Here is a 21,629-nt window from a genome sequence, read left to right on the forward strand (position 1 = left end):
CCTTATCTCAGTCCCAACCCTCAGACTCAGCACCGCCTTCTTGACCTGCAATCTTCTTCCTGACCTCTCCGCCCCATCACCCCCACCTTAACCTCCTTCCACCTATCGCATGCCCAATGCCCCTCCCCCAAGTCCCTCCTTCCTACCTTTTATCTTAACCTGCTTGGCACACCCTCCCCTCATTCCTGAAGAGCTTATGCCCGAAACGTAGATTCTCCTGCTCCTCGAATGCTGCCTGACCTGCTGCGCTTTTCCAGCAACACATTTTTCAGCTCTGATCTCCAGCATCAGGAGTCCTCACTTTCTCCCAATAAGACCAGTTAGCCAGGATTTTACCTTGCTACACATTCATTTTAATGAGAAATTCCGTTTGAAAAAAAATTGCTGTTAGCAACTTAAGGATTCTGCTGAATAATCACCTTAAAAATGGTGCAAAAACTTCTATAGGTGTCAAATGCAAAATTATGTTGTTTTTTTTTTAAGATTAGATTAGTTAGTGTGGAAACAGGCCCTTCGGCCCAACAAGTCCACACCGACCCTCCGAAGCGCAAACCACGCAGACCCATTCCCCTACATTTTCCCCTTCACCTAACACTGCGGGCAATTTAGCATGGCCAATTCACCTAACCTGCACATTTTTGGACTGTGGGAGGAAACCGGAGCACCCAGAGGAAACCCATGCAGACACGGTGAGAATGTGCAATCTCCACACAGTCAGTCGCCTGAGGTGGGAATTGAACCTGGGTCTCTGGCACTGAGGCAGCAGTGCTAACCACTGTGCCACCGTTACCACTCATTATTTTGCAAATTCACTAATTGCAAAAATATCTGAAGTGCATTCAAACTTTATAAACAGATCATAAATGTGCACAAAAGCCCAAATTCCTCTAAAACACAGTAAAGTTAGAACTCAACAATAAGAAAAACAATCCTTAAGATACAAACCTTCCTTTTATCTCGACACAGAGCTGGCGTGCAAATACCATTTGCGATCCGACTGAATGCTAACCAAGCAGCACACAATCTACACACATGCAAGTAACACACAAAATTTCAACAGGGCAGACAATCCTCTAGCAGACTTCTGTCAATCTTACTTTTGATTAAGTACCTAGGAGATAAATTCATAGTTCTTTACTTTTGTTCCCAGCATAAATCTGCTGCTAAAGGAGTGATTGCAGAGCAGTAAATGTCTCCAAGGAGAACAGGGTAGGGAATAAGGGAGTACTTGGAAGTGAAGTACAGTTCAGCAGCAAGAAAACAGCAAGTCAAACATATTGAGCAAAAATAAACAGTTGTTTCACATCTTGGGCAGAAAGAGAAAATTTGATCAATTAGGTATTTAAAAAATAAAAACAACAGAAGTCAAGAGAAGATCTGAAAGCTGAAATGGCTGATAGCTGAAGGTTATGTCATTAAAATTTATAACTTAAAATCATTTTTGAAAAACAAACTTGGAAAACCTCAAGTCTGAGATGTGTGGATCTTTCACCCCCCCCTCACCCAGCTCCAAGGGTTGGAACATCAAGCAGAGGTCCACAGATATTACACCAACAACCAGGGCATTGCTGGTTACAAAGTTTAAGAAACAAAAAAGGTAGCAATTGTTGGATAGAACTACTTTCACTGATTTGTTCAGCTTTGACTGAGCAACTATGAGGCTCCCAACACAATTTTCCCTTCCTGAACTTAGCATCCTTTAAATAGATGGAACCGAAAACATGAACTTGCAAACTACTATTCTGTGACAGCTGTCAGTAGTCTGTGACACATTGTGTGGTAGTGCAGTGTCACAATTTGTGATCAAGACTGGAATTAAATTCCTTTACATTAATTAAACCCTCAAGTTTTTTCAACTAAAAATTATCCTTCAAGTGCCAGGTTGGGAAGGGAAGGGGCTGCAATTGAATAAATTGATCATTGTGCTATTTTGAGCAAAACACAGGATAATGGGTAAATATAATCTCCTATCCCTCAATCAGAAATAGTAGTTAATTTAAAATTATTGTATTCCAATTTTTGCAGTTGTAAATTGCAGCCAACCCATTCCAAGAAAGAGATTGTCTGATGTTTGAAGAAATATTCTTAAGTCCACTGGAACGTAGTCTAAGCCCTTTCAAAATCTTCCAAAAAGTAATGCTTCCAAATTGAAAGCTTCAACTTGATTAATGCATTGATCTGGCGCCACATCTTCAGCTTTGAAAACTGTAAAAGAAAATACAGTCTCCTACATCACTGCTGCAGGACCTTTTTTGTATTTTAGTACCCTGACATTTTGTTAAGCTCCCACTGTGCTGCAAATAAATCCCTGCTGATCTATTTGGAAGTACAGGTCAGGTATTCTATAAATCCCAACAATGAGATTCCAAATCTGGTTCTTTCATCAAGGCAAAACATAATCTAACTTAACTGAGTATACAAAAGCTTTCATTATTCAGATTTACTTTTGTACAGGTTTTTATTCCCTCTACAATTTAAGAATACTTTCAACACACTCATCCCTCACATTTAGAATACAATCCCCTGGCAATTACTTGACCGATTTTTCTCAATTTGATTCTAATTTCACAAATACATTTCTACACTGACGCAACAATAAATTGCTGCTATTTTTGTACGCTTTTCTGTCAGTCAATTACTAAGATAGCACACAGTTCTCAATTACTTGCAGTGACATACAGAGGAACCTAACTAGCCAAATGCTTCCGGCAATGTCTCTGGTGACAAAGATATTCACCAGGACCTACAAATGTCATTGGATGGCTGCCTGGAATCCCAGACCCAGAGATGTACCCAGCTGCTCGGTACTATGCCATTTCCCTACATGGACAAGCTGTCTACAGTCACTAAGACAAGGGATGTCACACCACGCTAACACCTGCTTGAACAATGAAGCTACAAAGTGCTGTACATGTTCATGTTCACCACTAGGGTTAGACAACAAACTCAACACTGCAGGCTCTACACAGAGTGGTTAAAAACATCTCCATTCTTGTGTGCAATTTTTAAAAATGAGATCTGTGTTCTACTCAATCACCAATTCATCTCAGTAAGATTATGCATACAACTGTGGAAAAGTAACAGGTTATTCATGCCTAGCGTGGAGTACTTTTTAAAATACTAACAAACATGAAAAACAATGCCCAGTGTTGAGGCTGATAATGGGTAACCAATGTAACAAATGTTTAAGATTTTCAAAGTAAATTAGCTGAGATTGTGAAATGTTTGCCATTTGAATAAGTAAGAAGCAATTTCTCAGATTTCCACTATCAAGTTGGACTGGTTGGTGGCTTTTCTGCAACTTCCTGTACAGACAGAGCAGGTGTAGGCAAGTGTAAAATTTTATTGAGATAGCCAGCATGTTGATTTCCTGGCAACACCAGCCCGATGCAAATTCAATCAAGAGGAGCAATCTGCCTACCAGTGACAGATAGTCAATAAAGGCAAATTACAGGCAGATTTAAAACCTACTGCAAGATAGAAGCTAACTGGAATTTTCTAGGCAAAAGTGAGGACTCCAGATGCTGGAAATCAGAGTTTAGATCAGAGTGGTGCTGGAAAAGCACAGCAGGTCAGGCAGCATCCAAGGAGCAGGAAAATCGACGTTTCAGGCAAAAGACCTTCATCAGGGATTTTCTAGTCAGGCTGCAGGTCCCCAAGGCATGATGGACTTTGTTTCCAGGCAGCTTCCCAATCAGTGTTAGAACATGGGGGCCATCATTCCAGGAAAGTTTTGGAGATCTCCCTACCAGCCTGGCCAGAGCTGCAGCTATCAGTTATCTTGGTCTTCTCAGTCATCCTTCTTTGCCACCAACATAAAAGTTTAACAAGTTGGAAATGGGCACTCTCATGGACATTCTCAATCTCTCCTACCCAGACTGCAGAGCTAGAGGGCCTTCTATTGACACCTCCCCCCGCCCCCACCCTTCAAGCTTAGACAGATCGCCCATTATCCTCAATTGCAGAAAAGAAGTGGTTGAAGAAGTGATGGTTGTTACAAAGAAGAGACAGGGTTTTATTTGGACAGTAAAGTGAGCATGGCAATTTAAGAGCAGGGAGCAAACTCCAGAGAAATGGAAGTCATTAAATCAGCACAAGACAGAGGATGGACAGGTGTGGCAGCAACACATGAAAGCATTTGCAGGTGAGAAACGGAGTCAAATACATAGGAACCTCAATTATCCAAATATTAATTATCCAAATTTCAGATTATCTGATGATGATCAAGGTCCTGCAATAATGTTACATCAGAGAGGTGAGAGCATTTGTATTACCTGTACTGAAGAACATGTGAAAACGCTGACCAAAACAAAGAAATAGAAGCACCTCAAGCATCATTGACTAGATATTTTTAGGTAAAGTTAATTACACAGCCCTTTGCAATAATAAATGGTTTATCCAGTCACTTTACCGGGCCGTTCATGAAAAAAATGGCCAAGAAAGCAAGCACATGCGTGAGGTGGTGCTCCTATCTTTCTATCGCTACATTAAGTTCCCTGAGACTGACAAATGCTCTTGTGATCATAGCAGCTGTTTGGGACCTGGCTTAATGCTGGGTTTTCATATATTTTGTGTGATGGTAAGGGCTTAGCCCTTCTCAGTGTAAACTGCAATTTGCAGAATGCAAAGATTTAGTTTGTTTAAATAGCAGACTTATCAAAATTATAGATTTAAACGAACTCTCTGGTGGAGCACAACATTAGATCAGTATGGCTTCCTTTGTTTAAGGTCAAATCGATTATCTGAATCATCAATTATCCAAATGAAATAGTGCCCTCCCATGTCATTCAGATAATCGAGGTTCCTCTGTACAGTGAAAGGTGAATGTAGGTGAGTTCACTGCAAACAGACACTGATGTCCCAACCTTTTGGCCTAAGATGCCAAGTTGATTAAATAATCAGTTTTCTGATTTGAAAAGTTGCAGTAAGCCTTAAGTCCCTCCTCTGGAATTAGCATGGCGCCCTGAAGGATGATCTACAAGGGTTAGGAGCTTAATTAATGCCAGGAGATGGCCAATGCTCCAGAGGATCACATTCTTGAATGACTTTAGTACAAAAGCATTAGAACTGGAGCTCACAAGTTGATATTCTTGTCTTCATTTTTGCAGTCACCCAGATGCCCACACAAGCAAGCTATTTAATAAATCAGTCAACATCACACCTCAAGAGATTAGGATGGCTGATTCTGAGAAATGTGGAAATGGCCACAGGATCCCATAACAAATAATAATACCATCTTGCCAAATTCCCAGTGTCACACATTATTCAGCAAATGCATCCTTGGAACAAAATTCTGTCAGACATGCAGGTGAAAGTTCCAATCGTATTTATTGGAATCTGGGAGGTGAACCACTATTTTATAAAATGTCCAAATCGAGCTCTTCTACTGAAATAGGATTAAGCTTCAATATCAAAAACTTGAGAGTGTGTTAATTATAATTATTCAAGATCACAAACCTGTCAAAATCTTTTGGATCTTTCTGATGGTGAATACCAAACATGTGCAACTACAAAACAACCTAAAAAACTCCAGTAAAGAAAGAACAAAAAAAAATGTACAAGCATCACATCGCAGAAAACAACTCTTTGTCTACATTTTGCAAGGCTTTAATAGACAAAACTAAATTAACATCCCTTTTATAATGTAAAAAGTAGCTTGGGTTTGAAACTCATTGGTTAAATCTGTCTTCCCCTGTCCTAATGAGACAAACTTTGAAAAGAGAATTAAATCAATGCTTAGATTAAATATCAGGGGTAAGAGGAAACAGAAAGGGAATAATAGGACAAAACTGGTTTGGTTTGCTCTGCTCTTCAGAGGATCTAGTATTCAATTGTCTGAATGGCCTTTCTCTGTGCTACACATTTAATAGTATTACTTTCATCAAATAAACACTATCCACATGCTGATTGATGATCAGAAACTGAACTACTTAGCAGCTACATAAATATTGTGCTTACAACAGCAGGTTGTGAATGTCATATGATATGAAGGGTAGAGTCAGGAGAACAAAAAAGAATGTGTCCCAAGATAGAGCAAACAGGTTACATGCAGGAAGAGACAAACATTTAATTTTCTTTTAAAATTTGTTGTTTTGACCTCTCCAGACTTTTCCACTCGTGAATGCAAATAATGGAATAAAACTAAAGTTTACATTCTTTAAAAAGTGTAACAAAAAGAAAACCTTTACAATACTATGACGTCAGCTCTGCAGTAATGATTCAAAAAGTATTTCAAAACATAAAAGGACTAAATGCTTTTTTAAAAACCAAATCCAATAGATGATCCCAACAACAGGATAAACCACCAGATAAACAGCATCAGTCTACAATTTGTGTTCTACTCTGCCCAAGGCATAAACATAAATGCACAGTGACAGAATATGAAACATTAATTTTTGACTTTCATCTGCTGACATTAGTACTTTGTAATTTCATGGACTGAAATGGTTTATGGGAGAGTCTTAAAAATGGAAGGAAAGGTGACCACAAAAAAAATCAAAATTACAAAAAGCTAAGTGTGTACTAAACAAAGCAGCAGAAAGTTAATATTTTATCAACAAAAGAGGACTGAAACTAGTCAGGCATGAAGAAATATAAATCCCCTATTGGTAAATTATATTTACATTATACATTTTAATTCTGAAGACGAATGATTCACCTATCTAGCTTCAACACAAATGGATCAGACAGAAATACACAAATGAACTGTATTCCAGGCAAATGTTTTGGCATTGCAGAGAGGTATTTGCAAAAGCTGAACTGGAAGGCTCTCTTGCACTCACTCAAAGTAAATGCTAACAGCTCATACTGGAGATACATTCAAACATCTAAGAAACCAAAAAGGCATCAGCAAAACTCATGGCTGCTACAGGTGCTGGATACTATTAGCCAGCCACCTTCAGAGATACCCCAAGTACTTCAAACAGGATATTATTTCATCTTTTTGGTGTTCTGCCCATTTTAAACATTGTACTTGTGTTGGTGTAGCTGTTTGTTGCTGCAGATTACTTACTAACCTCAAGAAAATTAAAATTCCTCTTTCTATCTGCCCCTCCTCCCACAAAAAAAACAAACTTGTAATTTTGTCCTTATTGTTTTGGGTTAACTAGTTCAGTCCATTTAAAAAGGAGTTAAGTATAGCTCCATGCTGAAAAGATTAAATCATTGTTGCAGTAAACCCAGGAGGTTGAAAACAGGGTTGCCAATCCACCCCTCTTTGTTTGCTGCAACAAGCATGTTAAGAGTTTAGAACAGGCCATTAAAATACAAGCTAAAGAGACACAGAAGGTTTATTCCAAAATTAGATAAATCCTTATCTTACAAAGATGAGATATAAAACTTAAACCAACATTTTTTCTAAGTCTGTAGGGATCACTTTAATTGATCAATTTGAGACTGTTTGTTGGTGACAGTGCAGTTGCTAGAGCAATGTTTGTTTACAGTAGGATTTTTTTTTGAACATGCATACAAAGGAAACAGCTGTGAGCTTAAACAAACATTCACCCAATCCTACCATTACCATACAAGGAGCTTGAAACGATTTGATGAAAATTGTACCTGATGAGCATTCTCATGGACTGCTGTCATGATGAATGTTATTGGTGGCACTAAAACAAAGGGGATCTTGACAGACTAGGTCAAATGAACAGACAGCAAACGTAGTTTAATATGCGTTGTTTTAACTCAGATTCAGTAGAACAAGCTGGAAGCCACATTACATATCATATGGCTACATTAAGACCATAGTAAGATAAAATATTTTATTTTAAGACATTAACTATAAACACTGAATTGTTTAATTGTTAAAGTGAAATGATATTGGGATAGTGTGCAATATTTAAGTTTAAAAAGATAGTTAAGTTGGATACATCTTGAGGTGAGACCTCCATATTATAAAGATTAAAAATAGATAAAGTTGAGGGGAGATAGATTAATGAATTAGAGACTGGGCTTTGAGGAATAGTTACAATATAAATGATTTCATTCATAGAAGAGAAGGAATTTAATAGCAAGCTAAGACATTTGATCTACAAAATTTCAGTCAGTCACAAGTATTAGGGATGCAACTACAATTAAGGGTGCCAAGAAATTCAGTAGTTTAGGCATTTTTAAAAAAATGATGGCAGTAGCATAAAATAGATTACTCTTGGAGATTTTGGACAAAATGATCAGAGCAGATTTGAAGAATTGATTTCACTCATTACAAAAAAGGAACTTGATACAGAAACAAGGTCAGGAAAAAGCTGAAAGATTCAGAAGAGTAGTTCTGGTTGACGTAGTACTAAAATGGAATTCCCTCCCTAAAACCAGGCCTTTTGCACTCTCTCCTTAAGATTTGCTATAAAATATTCAAGTTTCGGTAAACAATTCAACCATCTCATCTGGCAATGGTATCAATTTTTGTAATACTATCAAATGTTGCATTATGTCAAAGATACACAATTGCAATTTATGTTTTACATCATCCCAATTCATTGATAAATCAGATAAACAAGGACGCTAGGCAGTACTCATTTGTCTTTTTTTTAAAAACAACATTTGAGGAACACCAAAAAAAATACAAAAATGGAATACAACTGATGAAAATATATTTGATTATTTACAGAAGTTTTTGCACAGTGCCTCAAAACAAAAGCTGGTTTTAAAATTAAGTTGTCTTTTTCCCAACCTCATAATCCATTAGATGGATTAAGATGGAGAGAGTAAAAACATTCTTTATACAAGTATAACTACCAGCAACAGTTTGTTTCTTCTTAAGCTGACATTGACTTAAGATACCAAGACAGCAAATTTGTATTTTTTCCAAAATAATTCAATGATCATTTCTAAAGAATTCTCTCTCCTCCTATGGAGTTCAAGGAGAGTTATAGAGTCAGTTGTACAGCACAAACAGCCCCCACCACTTCCTCTGGCAACTCATTCCATACACACATCACCCTGTGTGAAAAAGTTTCCCCTTACGTCCCTTTTAAATCTTTCCCCCCTCACCCTAAACCTATGACCTCTAGTTCTGGATACCCCCACCCCTGGGGAAAAACATTGTCTATTTACTCTATCCATGCCCCTCAAATTACCATGAGGTCACCCCTCAGCCTCTGACACTCCAGGGAAAACAGCCCCAGTCTATTCAGCCTCTTCCTGTAGCACAAACCCTCCAACCCTGGCAACATCCTTGTAAACTTTTTCTGGACCCTTTCAAGTTTCACAACATCCTTCCGATAGAAAGGAGACCAAAACAGTCTAACCAATGTCCTATACAGCCGCAACATGACCTCCCAACTCCTATAGTCAATACTCTGACCAATAAAGGAAAGCATACCAAACTCCTTCACTACCCTATCTACCTGCGACTCTGCTTTCAAGGAACTATGAACCTGAACTCCAAGGTTTTTGTTCAGCAACACTCCCTAGGACCTTAACTGTACAAGTCCTGCCCGGATTTGCCTTTCCAAAATGCAGAACCTCACATTTATCTAAATTAAACTCCACTTCTCAGCCCACTGGCTCTCTGATCAAGATCCCATTGTAGTCTGAAGTAACCTTCTTCATTGTCCACTACACCGCTAATTTTGGTGTCAACTGCAAACTTACTAACTATACCCCTTATGTTCACATAACGAAAATCAGTGGATCTAGCACCGATCCTTGCAGCACACCGCTCATTACAGGCCTCCAGTCTGAAAAGCAGTCCACCACCACCACCCTCTGTCTTCTACCTTTGAGCCAGTTCTGTATCCAAATGACTAGTTCTCCCTGTATTCCTTGCAATCCAACTTTGCTAACCAGTTTTCCATGAGGAACCTTGTCGAAGGCCTTACTGAAAGCCCATATCTATCTACCACTCTTCCCTCAATTTTCTTCACTTTTTCTTCAAAAACTCAACCAATTTTGAGACATGATTTCCCACACACACAGCCATGCTGACTATCCCTAATGTACATCTGTCCCTCAGGATCCTCTCCAACAACTTGCCCACCACCAATGTCAGGTTCATTGGTCTATAGTTCCTCGGCTTTTCCTTACCGCCTTTCTTAAAGAGAGTGGCACCATGTTAGCCAACCTCCAGTCTTCCAGCACCTCACCTATGACTATCGATGATACAAATCATCGATAGGCGGCACGGTGGCACAGTGGTTAGCACTGCTGCCTCACAGCGCCAGAGACCCGGGTTCAATTCCCGACTCAGGCGACTGACTGTGTGGAGTTTGCACATTCTCCCCGTGTCTGCGTGGGTTTCCTCCGGGTGCTCCGGTTTCCTCCCACAGTCACAAAAGATGTGCGGGTCAGGTGAATTGGCCATGCTAAATTGCCAGTAGTGTTAGGTTAAAGGGGCAAATGTAGGGGTATGGGTGGGTTGCGCTTCGGCGGGTCGGTGTGGACTTGTTGGGCCGAAGGGCCTGTTTCCACACTAAGTAATCTAATCTAATCTAAAATATCTCAGCAAGGGGCCCAACAATCATTTCCCTCATTTCCCAGAGTTCAGGTACACCTGATCAGGTCCAGCACCACCACCTCTGTGATATGGATATTTTTCAAGATGTCACCACCTATTTCCCCATGTCCTTCTCCACAGTAAACACTGATGCAAAATACTTCGTTAGTATCTCCATCTCCTGCAGTTCCACACATAGGCTGCCTTACTGATCTTTGAGGGGTCCTATTCTCTCTTAGTTACCCTTTTGTCCTTAAGATGTATTTATAGAATCTCTTTGGATTTTCCTTAACCCTATTTGCAAAGCTCTCTCATATCCTTTTTTGCCCGCCTGATTTCCCTCTTAAATATACTCCAAGGATTCACTCGACCTTTCCTGTATGTCTACACCTGACATTTGCTTCCTTCCTTTTCTTGACAAAAACTTCAATTTCTCTACTCATTCAACATTCCTTATACCTACTGGCCTTGCCTTTCATCCTGACAGGGACATTCTGTCTCTGGACTCTATCTTGCTTTTGAAGGCCACCCATTTTCCAGCCATTCCTTTACCTGCATACACCTGCACCTAATCAGCTTTTGAAAGTTCTTGCCTAATACCATAAAAAATATCATACCTCCAATTTAGAACTTAAAATTTTAGATCCTGTCTTTCCTTTACAATCACTATTTTAAAACTAGTAGAATTATGGTCATTGGCCCCAAAGTGCTCCCCCACTGACACCTCAGTCATACCCACATACTAAATCAGAAAATTTTCTTGCACACTTAAATGCCTCTCCATCTAAATCCTTAACACTAGAAACAGTCCAGTCTATGTTTAGATAGTTAAAATCCCCTTCCATTACTCATACAGATCCCCATTATTCTTACAGATAACAGATAACCTTGCAAATTTGTTTTTCAATTTCCCACTAACTGTTGGGGTTCTACAGTACAATCCCAATAAGGAGATCATCCCTTTCTTATTTCAGTTCCACCCAAATAACTTCCCTGGACATGTTCAAGTACAGCCGTAATGTTATCTCTTATCAAAAAGGCCACTGCCCCTCCTCTTTCCCCCTCTCCTTCCTGTAGCATTTGTATCCTAGAACATCCTGCTGCCAGTCCGGTCCATGTTTCTGTAGCCACATGTTTCTGTAATTGCTATGACATCCCAGTCCCAATCTCCTAACCATGCCCAGAATTCATCTGCCTTCCTTGTGCAGCCTTTTGCATCGAAATGCAGTTTAATTTACCTTGTTCTCAGCTTTGTTCCTGCCTGTATGACTGTACCAGTCTCAGACTGATCTCTTTTCTCACTATCTCTGCGCACCCCATCCCCCAACACCTTACTAGTTTAAAATCCTCCCATGCAAATCTCCCTGCCAGCACATTAGTCCCCTTCCAACTTAAGTGTAATCCATCCTTCTTATACAGGTCACTGCTACCCCAGAAGAGATTCCAATGATCCAAAAATGTGAATCCTTCTCCCTGCAAAAGCTCCTCAGCCATGCATTCATCGGCTCCATCCTCCTATTCCTATCCTCACTAGTTCATGACACTAGAAGTAATCCAAAAATTACTAACCTGGAGGACGTCCTTTTTAAATTCCTGCCTAACTTGCTCACATGACATTTTGGAAGAGAAAGTGTAATAAAGGAGTGGAAGAGGGAAAAATACAATAACAACAGATTCAAATAGTCTAATTTCATCCTTCAAATGCCAAGCTTGCTTTCTCATTTTCCCCTTTCCTGTCCTCCATTCACTTCAATTACTAATTGCACATTATTCTCATCACATACGCAGTAAAAGGATTCAATGAATACCAATAACCTTAATGTCCTCTAACCAAGAAAAGTACATGCAGAGTTCTATCACAGCAAAGGATAGATGAAGAAGGACAAATGAAAATTGAATCCCAGTGGGGGAAAAACATCCATTAAGTATGCATTTGCAAAACAATCTGACAAGCTTCTCTTTGGGAACTCCCCTCCCCCATCTCCCCAATTATCTAAATAAAAGGCTACACACAAATGGTTAGTTCTATCTAAGTAGCTAGATAAAATCCAAAACTATAGTTCCAAGTTTTAAGCTTGCAAGCAGGCATATTCATTCCTGGAATAAACTAGCATCGATCATTAACAAAGAGAAACTGCTGCAAATACTCCGGCAACAACTGTGGAAAGATATCAGAGTTAATGCTTCAGGTCCAGTGACCCTTCTTCAGAAGGGTCGCCGGACCAAAAACATTAACGGATTTCTTTCCACAGATGCTGCCAGACCTGCTGAATGTTTCCAGCATTCACAATTTTTTTTTTCAGTATTTTGCTTAGCATTGATTATTCTTTCTTAATTCTCAATTTTCAGAAATCATTTATCCTAGAAAGCAACTGCAATCTTTTTAAAAAACGTTTCACCTGTCAGTCACACTTCATATTCACTATAGAAAAAAAACAGCAATAGCATCAACTTGCTAAATTATGTAACGTAATTGCTAAAAACTGCTTTACAGCCTAAAATAGTGTGTTTGGGCATTCAACTTGTGATTATTTAGCATTGTTAACCTATGTTGGGGCTTTCCAAATGTTTTCCAATTGAGACCCCAATTTAGATTCTTGAAATTGTCACCACCCCTTGTTGAGAACTGAGGAAGCAGGTGATTACATACTAAAAACCCTGGTCAAGCTCCAGTTTCAAGCACATATCTTTTGTTGGGTTTCAGAAGCAAGCACCTACCTTATCATAACATTCTCTTTAATATTCTAAAAGGTCTCTACTAAATCAGCATTCAAACTCTAACTGTCCATGAGCATTTAGCTATTTATGCACATTTCCTGCTATGTCCACTACAAGTTACATAAAAACCATCCTAGCACAAACAAAAGCAAGATACAATATTAGACTTACAATAATTTGTGTACAGGCATAGACGCAAATTAAGACCTGCTGGATATCGGACTACAGCAGGGTTGATATTGATCTCTCTTTGTAAACGCATGCCAATATCATGCATGTGGCTCAGGGCACATGAATGGTCTTACTTGTTGAATATATTTTATATAAAAGTTTTAACTAATCAAAAGATCAAATTTGCAGCGATAGACTCAATTTCACTTACCTGCCACTTCTACTATATCTCCAGGGACAATCTCTCTGGCCTTGATCCTCTGTACACTTTTCCTGTCTTGTCGATAAACTTTCCCCATTTCAGGTTCATATTCTTTAAGGGCTTCAATGGCATTTTCCGCATTCTTTTCCTGAAATGGCAGGTAGGGGGCAGAAAGTACATTCATGGTTTAGAAAGTTTATCAGTGACATGTTTTCAGCACATGCTGTACCAATACTTTTAACAGTTTTTTTTGCAGAGGCAGCTGGTGAAATTTGGGACCAATGTTTGGAGCTCTACATAGTGGACCAATGCCAGCAAAAACAAACAGAAGCCCATTTCTCAAAACATACCATTGTCAGTGTCCATCAGCATTGCAAAAAGACGACAAAAATTTGAGTGTATGGGAATAACCACCAAGTATAAATGACATCTGTTGAATCTAAAAATAACAGATTCAGCAAAAGAAAAGTCAACTTTCAATCGAAGCAAGGCTCAAGTTACATGGTATTTTTCAGTACTACTCAAACATTGATACTTGTAGGAATAGACAACAAAACTCCTTATTTGTTCAATCAGAATTAACTTTCATGACTTTGTGCTTTGTACAACATCCACCTTCTGAGCATGTTTAATTTCATTCTCACTGCACTGAAGTCCAATAACTTTTTGTTATTTATAAAATCTGTCTTCTGGACCAGACAGTGAAACAGCTGATTTTTCTGCTTCTCTGATAGGTATAAATACTCTGTCCTGCTATTTCAAAAGAATACTAGTTATGTCTGATGCACTATTTATCCTGCAAAAATATTTATCCCTGAATTAAGACTCCTTAAAAAAAAATTCTTACCACTGTGACATTGCTGTGGATACAATGGCTCTCATATTTGCAACGATTATCATTAGTTGTTTAAAAAGTGTTTTTGGGATATTCGATAGGCTGTACATAAATGTAACTTTTAGTCTAACAAAATGTAAATCTCAGTTATACTATACTTTCAAAAATTGTTTGGATTGCACTGATATTTCCAACAGCCAAACCCTTGCTCCATGCATCATACCATGAAATTGCTAGTGTCATCAACTAATAAGCAAAAGTGACGTGGATACTTCATTGAGTAATCGTTCCATTGATGCAGTACTGACTCATCCACACCAGGAAGGACTTTTTTCTTTGTTTAAGCTCATTTTAACATCTGCCACACCTTCCATTCCGGTTGAAAGAGAAAAGAATGACAGTAGCCAAAAACACTGAAGGAAGCAGCAGAGAAAGGATAAAAAAAAAATCAATAATTCACCTTCCACTGAATGTGCCTGGTCATAAATGAGCAGTTCCTGAAGAAGGGCTTATGCCCGAAACGTCGATTCTCCTGTTCCCTGGATGCTGCCTGACCTGCTGCGCTTTTCCAGCAACACATTTCCAGCTCTGATCTCCAGCATCTGCAGACCTCACTTTCTCCTCATAAATGAGCAAAGACCTTTAAAGAACTAAAGCAAGCAAGGGAGTTTACAGTCACCAAGCTTTTGCTGCCAGCTAACTGTGCTCAAGGGAAAGCTTCCAAAAGGCCTTTTATCTCTTGCAAACAAGCAGGTACTTGAAAAGGTTTTCTGTACGCAAACTTTTTGAATGTTACATGGCACTTCACACTTCTGTCTCATCAACAACTCATGTTAAGAGGCATCTGCTATGCCAAGCTACAGCACAGCCAGTGTGGGGTGGGGGCAGGGGGAGACAAAGAGAGGGGGACAAAAAGGCTGCACAAAAATGACTTGGACAAAAGACAGGGCACACAAGAAGTTTCTAGTAGTTAACATAGCAGCGCCACTAAATAGTTACACTGTGCAAGGCTTGCCAACAGGACACAGTGTTTTTGGCACTGTCTAGCCAATCTTCCACGATAGATAGGAATTAACAGTGAAACTGGGTCAGTGCCAGTCTAGTGAAAGAGTTCTGATTTTATATAATATCCAAAAAACTTTTCTTTAAACATAAAAAGTACCTTTAGACTGCCATAAATTAAAGTTTACAAGTTGAACACATAATCAAACCTTTTCCCTAGTCAACCATACTAATAAGGTTATTGAAAAGGACATCAAAACTGCCTTACAATGAATACAAATGAGTCTCCTCAAGCACACACAATAAGGAGATGTGAACTGAATTGAGAGGCAGTTGTTTAAACTGAAAGCTGTGGGTGCCATTCTCTGGCTTTCTATCTCAAAGCAGAGAGATGCAACTGACAGTATTAATTGTTATTTGGTAGAACAGGACTGCACTAAACATATTCATGAGCATTCATAAGACAGAGCTGATCTTGTTGAAATGTACGTTCCTGGAGGGAATTGACAGAATGGATGCTGAAAGGATATTACCCCTTACATTTGGGACCAGAACTGAGGACAGTTTAATAATAAGGGGGTCTTCACTTTAAGATGGAGCAGAGGAGAATTATTTTCTTTTAACAGGCCACTGGCCTGTAGAATTTCTCTTCTCCAGAAGAGTGAAAGACAGATACTGGATTATTTTGTTAAGGCCAAGGAGCAAGAGCACATAAGCAAGTCAAAGGGACTCTCGCTATCCTGACTTGGAATTATACTGCCATTTCTTCAGAGTCAAAACCATGGGACTCCCCTACCTACATAGTGAGTGCCTCTTCACCCCAAGGACTGCAGCAGTTCAAGACAACAGCTCATTACCAACTTCAAGGAATGATTAATCAATGTTGGCCCAACAAACAATGCCCATACCCCACGTTTAAAAAACAATGTCAAATAGACAATGCCTTTTGGTCTACTTCTGGGGTCTCCTTCATTACAAATTCCAGCTTTCAGCCAATCCAATTCACTCCACAAGATAAAGAAATGGCTGAAGGCAGTGGTTACTGCAAAGGCAATGGGCATTGACAACATTCTGTCAACAGTATTGAAAAAACATTTCAAGATTATCCATTTCATTACCCATTTGTCCCAGTCTGTATAGCTGCAATGCTAGCATCTACCCATTAATGCAGAAAACTGCCTAGGCAGGTGCTGTTGACAAGCAAAAGAAGAAACCATTTGACCCAGACAATTAGCTCTCCATCAGCAGCCAAGTGAGGAGAAAATAATCAACAGTGCTATCAAGAGGCACTTGTTCAGAAATCACCATGGTCTTGGAGCTCCTGACCTAAATACAGCCTTCATCCAAGGATAGACAAGAGAGAGCTGAATTAGAGTGGAAGTGAGAGTGAATGTTCTTGACATCAAGACAGTATTTAATTCAATAAAGGAGCTGTAACTAAACTGGAGTCAATGGGAATCGGCTGGGAGGGTTAACTGCACTGGTTTTGTCATACAAAGTCCGAGGACATCACAAAAGTCCCTCAGAGTAGCAGACTAGGCCCAATGATCATAAGGAGTATTTCACTGATGACTTCACAATGATTGGCACCTTTTATGACTCCTCAGATACTGCAACAGTTCATGTCCATATGCAGCTAGATTTGAATATCCAGGGTTGAGATGTGGCAAGTAACATTCATAGCTCAAATGTCAGGCAATGACTGCCTCTAACAAGTGAAAACCTAAGCATCTCTATTTTCAATTGCATTAATATCACTGGATCCCCCGCTAACATCCCAAAAGTTAATATTGATCAGAAACTAAACTTGATCAAATAAATACTGTAGCTACAAAAGCAGGTCAGATTCTAGGACTTCCATGGCAAGCAGTTCACCTCTCGAGTTCCCCATCATTTGCAAGGCACAAGGTCAGAGCACATTTTGTTGTAACTGCTCCATCCCACTACCTCATCAACTCCACTGGTACAAGGCAGCAGCTCAAGCACCCACCACCTTAAAAGGCAATTAATGCTGGTCTATTTAGCACTAGCCACATTCTGTGACCAAATTTTTTTTTAAAAAACATAGGCAGCATACAAATTCAAAAAGGGACAAGAGACAATATGACCTGCTCCTGTGTCTTTGAATTTAGTAATTGTGTTAGAGCTGCAACAGTTAAATACTTCAATTTATTTTTATGCTCGATTTTCACATTTCATAATTAAGTAGTCACTCTTAGTGCAACAGCAAACCATAGCAACTGACTGAAAGCCTCTTAATGCAAAACGCCAGTGAATTTACGTTTTCTATTCAAAATCATCTACTTAAATCTGAGTCAGAAACCTGATTTAGGATAATTAGATCTATTCTCTGAACTGATGGGGTCACATGGCAAATCCTGTGAAAGAACAGCCTAATATAGCGCAAAGGCAAGTAGCAGGGGTAATGGCAGTGCCAATCAAACTAAATTTAACAGAGCATTGCTAGCAGTAAGCTAAGCCTTTTGGCGATAATCTTTATAGGAAAAATAAACCATTTCAAATATAAATTACTACCATTTCTCAAGGATAAGCCAGTGTTCCCTATTGGATGATGCATTAGGGCTCTCAAATATAGTTTTCAAACAAATATTAATTTTAGATTGTTAATATTCGGAAGATTGAACTGAACCTTCCAGATCTCACTAAAGATGTCATTTATTTGTTGTCCATATTGGCATCCCTCAATTTGTTTTAGTACTGTGTCTTGATCAATTAGGACCATATAATAGTCAGGTGATCCAACCTCTTCTCGCTCATTCTCCGATGAGGAGAGTGATCACCTTTACATCGGAGTACTTGGTATGGTACTATTGGGTAAATAAGTGACTGTTGAGGCTAAGACCAATCTGTGTGCATCAAATTCTGCAGGTTCAAATCTGGAAGGTAGCCAAATAAAGCACTGCAAGGACACAGAAGGCTTCACTGAGGAGCTTGTGATATTGACTTTAAATCCTAGGGAAAGTTCACCTATGATGTTTCACACACAAAAAAAAAGGGAATGACCTTCTTCAAAAGCCAGCACATAGAGGTAGGAGAGAGGATGCAAGGAGAGGAAATCCCAAACCAGCAACCCAGCCAAAAGAGTTTTCTGCAGTATCCTGTCCTATTTGCAGCAGATTCAATTTACACCATGACAGATACCTTCTCATTCCTATTTAACCTTCAGAAGCAAGTTTTTTGTAAATTTTTTGCAAAAATAGACAGGGTTGCAAATGAGTTTGGAGAACCAGCAAGGTCATATATACTACAAGATCTCAGCTGTTTGCTGTAGAGCCATTTTTCCGCTAATAAATAGAAGTTACAACTGCCACTCAGCTCATGCTTTCATTTCTCTGAAAATTTGATATAATCCTAATTTACTTTTCTCAAACACCTTTACTATCTTTTCCATCCATTTCTCTCAAGATACTGAGGTTTATGTCCTAATGTGCATTTAGAATAAAAGCCTATCTTTCCAATAACCCATTTATAAATGGAAAAAACTTGCTATTGGATATTTTCCTGAGGTATATCAGTACAGAGATCCCATCAATCCTACAAAAAGTGTCCATCCACTACTACGATTTATGAGCTTCCTACATCCAGTCACAACATGTTTCACTTATTTTTCAAATGACCCATGTTTTCCGAAACTGCAAAATACAGCTGCCGCTCTATTCAACTACACAGTTCGGTCAAGCATAAAACAAAGTTTAACCTTTACAAATTCAAGTCTGCCTTCATTATAATTCAACAATGTGAAGCCATGACAAACATTAAATGGTTTATTAGCAATTGAAGAAAACAAATCGATCTATAACTTCTAATGCAGATAGATTATGTAAGCAAAGAACTAGGCGAGAATTTGCATTTCATAAGTTTGCTGGCCTTTTCAAATAAAATTTCAGGAATGATTCATGTCGAGGTAAATGGGATGTTGGGTAACTTCCATAAAAGGAACCTATTTTGTTTACCATTGGTGATTTGAACTGACATTTTCTAATGTCTTTCTTTGCTGATCACCTTCAAGTATTCATTCACCCACCCTCCCTAGGAAATTAGTTATCTTCCTGGTGAGATGGGAGAACTGTGCCACCAATCTGGAACAGAATTATGGAAAATGGTCAATGGAGTAACAATTTAGTATTCTTCAGCTTATATTTCCCCATTATGTAATCAGCCCTTGTTCTGACATACACACTTTTTACTCAAAATAAATGTGAAGCTATTGTGGTTAGGTTTCCCTGTAATATTGGGGAAATAGTTACAAAGATCTACATTAGCCAAAGCAAGGATTGCAATCCACATTTTCCATTTGTGAGCTTCCCTTCTCAGAGGAACAACTTGGGAAAGATAACCCAGGCTCTGGCCATTTTTGGTGGGTGAGTGATTGGTAGGACCCACAGTACACTAACTTCAGACGAAACTTCCAACAGTAGTGAAGTTCAATAGGCCCGGGATGTTTCTAACCTGATCTGATGCAGGAAAAATGCAGAATAACAAGGTTACCATGCACAAGGAAAAATAAGTAAAGATCCACCAGACAAGTGAGCAGATGAGGAGAAAAATGATAAGTGAGCTTCACCAAGGAGAGCTTGATGGCAGCATGCATGAGTTTGCAAAATGATAATGTTTACACAGTACTTTGTAAAAAAATTTTCATATGTATGTGGTGCATTATTTATTATATATTGATCCTTAACACTGACTTTAGTTAGAAACTAAATGTTACTATCTGCTTCGATGCTATTTTGCTGGTGTTCCCGGTCAAGTTTTGTTCCGGTTCTAAAAATTGGAAGATAGTTTAGAAAGCACTGATCTAAAGAGTATAGCTTAACAAATTTAGAACTTAAAATGTTCAAAACACTCATTAATTTCCATTTATTTATTTTCAAAATATCCTACACCAAGCCAAAAGAAAAACAAAAGGTTTTCAGAAACCTGAACTGGATGAAGCAGAATTGTTTCTTACATGCCTCATATTGCCGTGCAACACCCAGCCCTCTTAAAAAATTTGGATAAGTTTGAAATGGAGAACAGAAATAAAAAAAGAACTATTTAAAGAGAGGATAAAAAAGTGAATTTTAAATAAATCTTTTGTCAACTCAAATACATAGCACTGAAATCCAACTGGAAGAAGAATACTGCTCTATAAACTAATTTCCTTCTGGAAAATAGGTAGCACGTTACTAACCTAAAAACGAGCTGCATGCTGTGCTTAAGTCATGAACTTGTTGAATGTAGATGCAGCTCAATAGTTCACTGTGCCTCACTGCTGAATAAATTTTGAAGTTAAAAATCACAACACCAGGTTATAGTCCATCAGGTTTATTTGGAGGTTCTAGCTTTCAGAGCACAACTCCATCAGGTACCTAGTGGGGCAGGATCATAAGACAGAATTTATAACATTTGAAAATTAGAACTTCCAAATAAGCCTGTTGGACTATAACCTGGTGTTATGATTTTTAAACTTTGTCCACCCCAGTCCAACACCAGCACCTCCACATAATATCTTGATGACAGAGCATCCACTTTCTCAGCATAACAGGGACACGGGAACAGAAGCTAGTCATTCCACCCTTTCAGCTCGAAGAAATATTATTATTAATAATAATCTGTAGATCAACTATTTACTTGCCTTTTCTCCATGTCCATTGGTACCTATACAAACAAAAATCTATTCAATTTCAGTCTTCAAAATTCCAAATGACACCATCCACAAATCATTTTAAAAGAGATGGATTGCTGGCACTGTGGAAAGAATCCCTCCCAACTTACCCAACTCTATTTAAGTCCTATTCCCTAACCTTTGAAGGTAGAAATACTGCAAGCAAAGAAATAAATGTCCACAATTCTGAAACAATTTATAAGCAGGCAAAATAATCATGAAAATATTTGAAAAATGGAGAGAAAAGAAAGTAGTTTTGTGCACAACAGTTCTTTGACCTCAAAAGAGCTAGGTCAGTATTGACAATTTTTCTGCTCCCATGTTGACCCTCCAGTTGATGTTGTACATGGACATACAATTTTAACAGGAGTAGGAATGGAGAAGGAAAGTGGGCCTACTCTGATTTATATCATGTCATTTATGCAAGGTAATACTTCACATGTTGTTGAATTAATCTTCCTTAATGGCTTTACTGCATGAAGTAAATTTAGAACGAAAGGATATTTTTGAAACATACACAAGACCTGATGGGACTTGACAAGGTGGATGCTGCAAGGACATTGCCCTGATGGGAGAAATTCGAATTAGCGGAACAATGTAA

General features: G+C 38.7%; 1 protein-coding gene across 2 annotated transcripts in view; it reads right to left on the reverse strand.

The window, feature by feature from the left end:
* Positions 1 to 21,629, reverse strand: part of LOC122562666 (sarcoplasmic/endoplasmic reticulum calcium ATPase 2) — a 93,175-nt gene that overhangs the window by 56,490 nt on the left and 15,056 nt on the right. For both annotated transcript variants that reach the window (XR_006315385.1, XM_043715703.1), the window contains exon 5: positions 13,533 to 13,671. Coding sequence is in view for 1 of the 2 variants with exons in the window: in XM_043715703.1 (XP_043571638.1) it covers positions 13,533 to 13,671 (139 nt within the window). In the remaining variant the exon portion in view is untranslated. The remainder of the gene's footprint in view (positions 1 to 13,532; positions 13,672 to 21,629) is intronic.

Source organism: Chiloscyllium plagiosum, chromosome 25, assembly GCF_004010195.1.
Source record: "Chiloscyllium plagiosum isolate BGI_BamShark_2017 chromosome 25, ASM401019v2, whole genome shotgun sequence".
Lineage (NCBI taxonomy): Eukaryota > Metazoa > Chordata > Chondrichthyes > Orectolobiformes > Hemiscylliidae > Chiloscyllium > Chiloscyllium plagiosum.